The sequence below is a fragment of the Sesamum indicum genome, linkage group LG5, assembly GCF_000512975.1.
Source record: "Sesamum indicum cultivar Zhongzhi No. 13 linkage group LG5, S_indicum_v1.0, whole genome shotgun sequence".
NCBI classification, from domain to species: Eukaryota; Viridiplantae; Streptophyta; class Magnoliopsida; order Lamiales; family Pedaliaceae; genus Sesamum; species Sesamum indicum.
In genome coordinates, this window is record NC_026149.1 from 503890 (window position 1) to 513595 (window position 9706).

Sequence of the window (9706 nt, forward strand, 5' to 3'; positions counted from 1 at the left end):
CGCGGCGCCCTCACGTGCCATGACCACTGAAATGCTGCCCTGGCGACGGTTACAACTTCGCCCATCCGACGTCGTTCCCGGTGACGTGTCTTTTTTTGGAAAATTTTAAGATTAAGAATATTCCTAAACAATATTTATGTAATCTATTTGATTTGAATTCAAAATTGAAAAACCTGCGGCCGTCTTTATTTTCAATTTTCAGCATTTTAAATTTTATATAGATTTTTATGTGAAAATAAAAATATATTTTAAATTAATTAAAATAATTATATTTTATATTGAACCGTGGTGTTGAATCAATATAATTTCGTTCAGAATATGTATAAGCAAACAAACATCCACTTTAATTACTATTTGAAAATAATAAAAAAAATTAAAATTAAAATATAAAAGAAGATGATAATTTGAAATTTTAATTATTTGATGAAGAGGAAATTGCAAAATGCATGAATGGTAAATTATCTGAATGAATTAATGGATAAAGAGAAATAAATGTTAATGAGAGAAGGGAACATTCTAGATATTGGATTTGTAGAGTTAAAAAGGGAAAATATTAACTATATAAAATATTACTTTTCATTTAAAAAGACTTACCAGAGAAAAAAAATTGTTGACCAATCGAAAACATAAAGAGACTTTACGTGAGTCATATTTATTGTTTGTTGAAATACATACAAAATAATGTTGCATGTGTGGGGTTTGTTATAAAATAATAAAATTCTATTTTTTATATTTATAAAAAAATCATGTAAATAATAAGTAAATTGATGTAAAAATAAAAACTAGAATTAAGCAGGTGAGTAATCATTAGTACAATCTTTCTCATTATAAATGGCATGGGTTATTTATGTCCATCGTCCATGAGATTTCAATTTTTATTAAACACTTGTTGTCTTATTATTATTATTTTTTTTTTGTGAAATATTATATCAAATTATAAGTAAAAACTACAGTACCCCTAATGTAATATGTATATATAAGCTATAAAAAAGGTACATGTTAATTTATATGGGTAAGGGAATACACTGAATTTTAGATAAATCATTATTTAAAAAAAAAAACTAAAATGTAGGTTGTTTAAATTTTATTATTCTTTTGTATATAAACTATATGTTTTTCCTTGATAACTTTAGTTCGATTATATACTTTGTTAAACAAATATGAAAATTTATGCATTGAAGTGGGACCAATTTGCGATATTTATTTTAATAAAGGCTTAGATTATAGTTTTCTTTTTCCCTTCTTTCGTTGCTTTGAAAACTTATGCGGTATGATTTTCTTCTACACCAAAATTAGCATATTATTTTAAGCAATTGAAGATGATATATTCAATTGAATCACTTCTTATTTACCATAATACTCATAAAGATTTTAGTTTTTTCATAAGCAATCCACTTACATTGTCACTTCTTCTTAAGGAATGTATTATTAGCTCGTATCTTGAAACCCGTATTTTTCATAATTTTATTTTAAAGAATTAACTCTGATTTATTTTTAAAACAATGTTTTTTTTTTTCCTTTTTGTACAGAATCAAATTAAACCCCGTGAAAAGTAATTAGTAGAAAGAGCTTCCAGAAATTGGGAACTAGATTTGTTGGGGGAAATTCCAAAAAGGAATACCCCCTCCAAAAATTGGCGTATGCCGCTTGATTGCGGCAAGCACACGGTATTCTTTAGTAAAAGGCGAAAGAATAGTTCGCTATGTGCTTACCGCGCGGCTGCGTACTTAAAAACTGCCTCGCGCGCCCGAACTTATAGGACGCCGTTCTCTCCACCTGCTCTTCCTCCTCTCGATGTGGGACAAAGCTCAGTACTCTTGAATGCTTAATTCCCCTACCCAAACTACTTTACACCCATCCAAATAAGCCCAAAGGCGACAAAATTGACAGAGCAAGTCCCATATTGGACGGATCAGTGGCCCAACTTCGGAGCCTTGATTAAGTTTACTGGGCCGAACTATTGTACAGGTCAATTTTATTGGTTGGGGCTGCCCTATTACTACTGCCTGCCACAAACTACACACCAACATCAACAATATCTGTACAAACAAGGCCTAGCTTCCGGAAAATTAAACAATGCCTATAGGTAAAATTCATTTTCATTCCTGATTTTTTAAATTAGCTTCAAAATCACATTTATTTTTTCAATTAGTTCCTCCAACGATTTTATATAAAGATGACGTGATATATTTATTCATTAAAATATTTTTATACACTTAGTGTATATTTATGCCAACGCAAAAAAGAAAGACCCTCTATATTCATAAATAACGATTAATATTGCCGTCGTACTAATTTTTAAAATTATAATTGTACCCAAAATTAGATATTTTTAAAAATTAATAATAGTTACTTTTTTTTTCTCTAATAAAAATGACTCCCACGTCATTTAAACACTTCCACACCAATTCGTTTGTTGTGTCGATAATACCCTAAATTATTCTTTTTGTTTCTTTTATTTTTTCTTGAAATGTGATTTGTTGGTTTATATATTTTATTTTTATTCATAATAAATCTTGAAACGTGAAATCATATTTATTATATGCACGTTTTGATGATGTACTACCACAGCTAATACTAATATAAAAAATAAAAATATTTGAAATTCACAAACGGTGGTTTATGAAACTACAACACCAATATTTTTGTTATGCCTACTACACTCCTAATTTGTTTTTGTTTTTCTTTATTTCTCTTTGAAATGTGCATTGGTTTATATATGTATATATTATTCACATCATATCTTAAAATATAAATCAGAAAATAATTAATAAAAAATACAAGAAAGAAAAATCAGGTTTGGTTGGTGGGGACCACCTTAATTAATGTACATGGGATTGGTGAAGTGAAAATAGTGATAGTGTGGTGTAGTAACAAGTAACAAGGATAAGAGTTGATGAGAGTAACCAATGGATGTTGCGGAGTGCTCATATCAGATTCATCACTATTTCACTCCAATTGGCGTCCACATCTCAAATTACTTACAGCTCAAACCCTGCAAATTTGCATTAACAAGGAAATGACAACTCCTACGTAAATACCCCTTGTTAAGGCATTGTGTGTTTACCTAGTGTTTTTCCGTTAATGTGTGTGTCTGTGAGAGAGAGAGAGTATCTTTTGTTCCAAATTTTAATTATGTTTTATTATATATAAATAATGTGTTGAGCCAAAAAAATGCATTTTTCCCTTATTTCTATGCACTCCAAAGTTTTTCCACTCACTTTAAAATTTCCAAAAATGACAATGTTGATCTGTTAGGAATATTTTTCATATAGTACCAAATATTGATCATCATCCTATAATAATTATAAAGGAAACGCATACATTGATGCAACACAATTTTAATAATTTAATATTAACTACCTATTTGGCGATAGGTGAATATTTTAATAAATTAAACAACTAATCAATGCATAAATCATATCAATACACCCACATAACTAAATATTATGATGCAATTATTATAAATTTATATAAAATAAAAAAATCATTTATAATAAAATTTAAAATTATAATCCCAAATTTATTCATAAAACCTCAAATTGAGATGCGGATGGTAGTGGACTTGCAGTTCATAAGTCTAGAGGCCTACGGGAAGGAAGGACCGTTGGGACTTGGTAGCATATGAAGTTCTGGTTTCTGTGTGTTTCATTTTTTCTATTCAAATGGTACAGTGTGGGCCGTACCAAAGAGTGGGGAAAGCAAGAGGCAAGTTGAGAATAGTCAAATCAGTTCAACGTGCTCAGAAAGGAAGGACTGCCCAATCAGCCTATCCTACGTCCTTTCCAACCCGATGCCAAGACTTGAATACGCGGGAATCTTATATCAAATTTTGGCATTATATGTAGTTTAATTTGATATATAGCCTTTTCTTTTAAAAAAAAATTAAAAATATAATTAAGTTGGTTATTATTTAAAAATGGGTCGCATAAAATATATGTATGTGTACGATATTTGCACGAATTTTAAAATGTAATAGAAGATTTTTTGTCTACTTGAAAGCTAAGGCAATATCGATTGAAATTTGTGCTTTTTTTTCAAAATTCCAATTTGTTAATAATCAATGAGAGATAAAGGAACTTTAGTTATTAATTTCGAGGGCATTGAAATATTTCTAATGGTAAAATTAGTTTTTAATAATAAAACTCCGCATAAATACATATATCCTGCCACATGAAAACTGTCAACTCTATATAAATTTCTATTATTTATTTTTTTAAATTGGGGTACATATAAGGCTAAAACATAGCTTCAGAGGTAGGAGAGGATGGTGCAATATGATGCGTTGGCTTTCTATTTGATAACGTAATACATTAGAGTAGTGTATGATTATAACAGTAACTCAAGATGTACATAGGTACAACCACATGGCGGGCAGGTTGGGGGGACCGAAGGTAAAACCACAGTTTGAAACTGATAGATATAGACAAAGGTTGAACTTGAACACCTCATTTAACCGAGCGGCTCGTTGCTCCTGCCAACAGGAAATGGAGGAATTTACATTCAGGCCTGTTTGCTTTCATTCTCTAATTACGCATTTTTATTTTTTTCAGAAAAAAATGTAATTTACCCCGTGATATGAGAAAAGAGTAAAAAAATAAACTAGCAAATTATTTCCTGTATTTTAAAAAATAAAGTAAATTATCTCATATTTAAATCATTAATAGGAGTAATATGCTTTGTTTTTTTGAAACATAAGGAGGTACTTTTTTTACAAAGGGATATTTGCTTATTTTATATATCATGGGGGGGTTAAATTGGATTTAACCTATTTTTTTCATAATTCAAAATATATAGATTCATTTGCTTTCAAAAAATTATGTATTTCTACATATAGAATATCTGCATGTAAATATAATTCTGACACACTAATAAAAAATATCTTTATTTTTATGTAAAAACTAAGTGAGGCAATAGTAATTTCAATTTTGGAAATGTTGAAATTTTAAAAATAAATGCAGGAAATAAAACCAAAAGGACTAGACTGACTATTCATTAATGACCTTTTAAACCATTGGGCAGAAATTTAAGAATAAAACATGCCTGGCTGTGTACCATACATCATCATGTTCAAGGACAAAACATAAGCACTAGTCCTAGGATACCTTTCAACTTTTCAGTTGGAAGTAGTACTATTTTTTTTGAGAAAAGAGGGAAAATAGCACGTTCTAGGAATAAATGTGTTTGAGGCAGTTGGCACTTACTGGGACCATCGTCATAACTTCCCTAGTACAAGCAATTCCCAAGTGCTTTGTTCGAGACAAATGAAATAATTGAACTACCTAATGCACCTGATACAAGAACAATATTGGAGCAACAAGGATTCATCTTGAAAATATCAAATCCCTGTTCGTCGACCTGTTAATTTGGTCTTTAATAAATCATAATGAATGCCAGTGTCATGACAAGCTTCATCCATATCACTCAAAACCATATTTCTTAGAACTTGCATTTAATTGCATTAGTGCATGCAGATGAATCAGTAAGCATGTTTTGCACATAGGAATCTGGGGTGAATGTAAAAGACTAAAAGTAGCAGAAGCATTAGAAGCTGTCCATAAAATGAAAATAAAGGACCAAAGCAGTTTGTATGAGCATTTGAGTAAAATTCTGTCAATTAGAACCCCTAAATTTTATTGGTTCTTCCAGTGAAGAGGGAGACGGGTTCAGATGGTGGTCTGACATGGGCTGCTGCTTATTCATTACCTCCAACGATAGTGAGATCTATTATTCGAATTGGCGACAGGTGGTGGATAATGGTTTTGTGATCTTGTGTTGAAAGGCAACTCGTGAATAGCAGCTGAAGAAGAAGTGAAACTTGAGGTAGCGAATCCTGATGATGCTGCAATGGGGAAAAGAGGTAAGGGATGATTCCCATGAAAATGTTCTGGGGACTTCCATGTCCAGTTTGTGGATGGATCAACTTCCACACTCTTGTCAATTGTTGTTCCCTGCAGAGAGTAAAATGAATTTTAGGTTGCTTATCATATGTCCAGGAACTAACTTATCCGGCAAAATGAATAAGAAAAATATCATGTTGCCTGTCATAGGTGAAAGAACTAATCACCTAAAAGTTGTTGCAAATAACACAAATTTTGAGAAAGTTTAAAGTATAAATGCAACCAAGATGTTTGCCAACAATCAGCTTGCAACAAGAAAAAAAATATCAACCAAATCATTCAAGCGAAGTAAAACCAACATGAAGGACTGGAACAGCCACTATCTAAAATGAATACCTTATGAGCCAGATGGAAAGAGGAATCCACTCCACTCCAGATAAAAGGACGTCCAGAAGCACTTACGTGTCCATGGGACAATTGAGCTCCCACAGTGACTGAGGCAGAGTCCTACACAGGTAAGGAAGTAAGAATTAACTAAGCAAGGTTTCTAAATATTCACGGTTTTTAAAGGTGATGCAATCTGAAAATTCTCCTTTCACAATACAGCAGAAACAGAGAACTGTCTAAATGCCCAGAGAACCTTTGTTCCGGTATTTTCAGGAGGGTTGTTTGAGCAGGACTGGATCTGAAAGCTTCCCATCTCCATGTCCCGAGTTTGAACATTGGCTCTATTAGGAGGAGCTATGCCCAAGTTTAGATCTAGATCATGGTTTTCTCCAGCTAGATATCAAGAGACAACAAAGTACCAGCTGTTATGCAAAAGATATGACTTTCAGGGAGGAAACTATGTGCTTCACTAACATTCTTACCTCCAATTTCCGGCTCGGAGCTTAACTCCTCATCATATGTGCTCGGCTCGAAATTGGTGACTGCTTCTCTTCCATTACACTTAATAGCAGCCTTGTCATACGCCCTGACCAACATCAACAGAAATTTAACAAGAAAATTACCGACAAAATTGCCATAAACAAAGGACGCAGGGATGCACCTGCAAGAAAACATCAACAGAAATTTATCAAGAAAATTGCATACCTTGCAGCTTCTATCTCACTGTCAAACAATCCAAGATAGATATACCTGCAAGAAAACATTGCTAACCATGACGCGTGCTGTTGCTCATAATTATAATAATAAGATGAGTTACTGACTGATCTCGATTTTCTCGGAATCAACATTATGATTAACAGATCCTTCGGAAAAAAGAAACAGCCAGTTCTAATTCCATCTTACTTCTTGCCAAGAAACTGTCCCATCCGAGCTTCCCATCGTCCACATTTGTGCAATGTTACCCCCCTATACTTTGAACTGCCTCTCGAGAACCCTGTACTCTGGCGACGGAGTATGTGCACGAATTCTTCCTTTGTTAAATTGTTCATCTGTGGAGCAAGGAAAGGACAAGCCTCAACGTTAGAAGCTCATTAGGAGGAAAAGAGAAAATTATAAAGTGAAACACAGCAGGCACAAGCCAACCTGCTTAAGATCTTCTTCATAATCACTGGAGTTAAAATTGATGTCCGCATCCAGCCCCCGGAATTTAATTGCGGCACGATCATATGCCCTAGAATTAGAGTTCCAGTTTTCACAAAATTTTAGCAACCACAACTCCAGTGGTGGAATAAATGTCAATGTCAACTGACAACAATTGGAACTCTCTCACCTAGCCGCAGCATGTGCAGTGTCAAATCCCCCTACGCATTCCAGTTCCAATCAGGTTAGATTTCAGCAACAGTTGGTCTGATTAAATAAAATCTCAACAAAGTAAATACATAGTTAATTTTTAGGCTGCTTACCTAAATAAACTTGTTTGCCACAGTCCCTGTACAGATCACATGGAGAAAGCTTCTTTAGTTAATCATACATTACCTGACCCATTCCATGATAAGCTATAGCAATTAATCGCGATCATGTAGGAGTTACAAATCACAAGCAGCTACACTCATCACTGGGCGATCTTAAGATCAAAATAAGGTGGGCGGTGTAGATTTGACAAATGAAGAAACTATATAACATCCAGTCATTTCCTTATTTCCCGACCTCTAATTTCAGATCCGACAACGAGAGAATATAAAAAGTTGAGTACCAGATAGAAACCACCGTTTTCAATTGGATACTATGTTGGCATTATTGTCTAGTCGCTTGAGTTTTCTGGAACTCAATAGGGGAAGGTTTAATTGATTTATTCATATAGTTCTTGAATCATAAGACAATATATACACGTATTACAATTTTGAAAGTTTCGCAATACTAAAATTGTCAAAGCAATACACTGATAAGAATTAGAGTTATACAGTTCAAACTTTATACTGTACGACTTACCAAATGTGAGATTCCCAACGTCCGGTACGTCGATAGAATGTGACGCCACGATACTGCGAGCTGCGAGACCTCGGTCCCCTCCTACTCTTCTTCACCTGCTGCCTCTTCTGTTGCTGCTGCTGAGCAATAATCATCTCCTCCGCTACCTCACGACGATCCTCCGAGAGATCCAACCACTGAGTAGGCCGCACTTCGCCACTAGCCGGAAAAAACTCCTTCGTCACGTAACCGCAGCTCGATTTCTCGCTCTCCTCGTACTCACCATTGCTCTTCCATATATCGAAACCGACGAAATTATTCGAACACGAGTTCTCGTCTCCGGCGGTGCTCGAGGTTTCCACATTAACAATGGAGGAATTAGAGCTTCCGGAATACTCCATTTGATCGCCGGATAGTATGAGATGCTCATCCGACGCCATTTCAGCTCGATTAGCGATCGGTATCGAAGGATCAATAGTTAAATTTAGGTTCAACATCACTAAATCCAAACTTATCCCAGCTTCTGCTCTATATAATGCTATATATGCATATGTAGACGGCGAAAATGCATGCGGGGGGAAGAATGGTGAAGAAGAAAGGAATACTTTTATATTCTATTGCTATATCAGAAACATATAGATACAGCAAACATTTGTATCTAGAGATGTTTTCATATGAAAGAGGGGTGACTGAGGATTTGGTGCTGCTTTTTTGTCTCTCTCTCTCTCTCTCTCTCAACGGAGGTTGAGAAGAGGCAAAAAGTGGAGAGAGAGGAATGAATGAAGGCCGGCTATATAATTTGCAGTCTAGATAGAGAAAATCAAAGAGGAGCTTTCGAGAAAAAGGTAAGATATTTCGCAACACTATAAAACCTTTTTTAGTGTGTGTAGTGCGTGCTGCTGATACCGGAGGAGTGCTACTGCTGCGCGTGCGGTTGTGTGCGCAAGTATTGTGCATTACAAGGGTTCTGGTTGGTGCTTGCGGTGGCGCGTTAGGGCAACGTGGTGTAAGTGAGAGTCTCTGTAGATGCGGGTAGGTTTTTTCGCGACATTCGAGAGGAGTTTGGCAAGGCCTACGAATCACGGGCGGACTCTCTTGTCACGCAGCGGAATATATTTTTCGCCCGTGCGGCGTCTCAGGTTTCACCCAACCTTCGACCAGCCTGCGCACATCTCAGAGTTTACCGACTGTTCGTCGCGTGTCTTCGACACTGAAGCTCGCTAGCACGACATCTGAACGCATCCCTGCGCGGCACCGCGTGCCTTTGCGCTCGCCTATCCAAAATGCCCATGTTCGCCGAGGCTCTCGGCACGCACGCCTTAGCGTCTCTTAGCGGCCGGCCCTGACTAGCTAGTCTGCCGCCATGCGTCTCGCCATGTTCGCCTCTCGGCACGCACGCCTTAGCGTCTCTTAGCGGCCGGCCCTGACTAGCTAGTCTGCCGCCATGCGTCTCGTCTCGAATCTCGGAACCCCCCGACGCATCCCTCCATGGCAAGGAGCACCCTCGCTCC

The 9706-nt window shown here is 35.7% G+C and overlaps 1 protein-coding gene across 1 annotated transcript; it reads right to left on the reverse strand.

Annotated features, from left to right (window-relative positions):
- LOC105161408 (floral homeotic protein APETALA 2) lies at positions 5507–9000 on the reverse strand. Its single transcript, XM_011079081.2, has 10 exons — positions 8217–9000; positions 7691–7716; positions 7558–7588; positions 7371–7458; positions 7131–7276; positions 6933–6977; positions 6710–6813; positions 6481–6620; positions 6237–6347; positions 5507–5951 (listed from the first exon to the last, which is right to left on the reverse strand). The coding sequence occupies exons 1-10, from the start codon at positions 8690–8692 to the stop codon at positions 5703–5705; spliced, it is 1416 nt and encodes a 471-aa protein (XP_011077383.1). The 5' UTR covers positions 8693–9000; the 3' UTR covers positions 5507–5702.

Coding starts and splice junctions, on each gene's coding strand:
- LOC105161408 (XM_011079081.2), bottom strand. CDS start 8,692: ATGTTGAACCTAAATTTAACTATTGATCCTTCGATACCGATCGCTAAT. Junction 7,717..8,216: donor CGTTGGGAATCTCACATTTG/GTAAGTCGTACA, acceptor TGATCTGTACAG/GGACTGTGGCAAACAAGTTT. Junction 7,277..7,370: donor ATGAAGAAGATCTTAAGCAG/GTTGGCTTGTGC, acceptor CTTGCTCCACAG/ATGAACAATTTAACAAAGGA.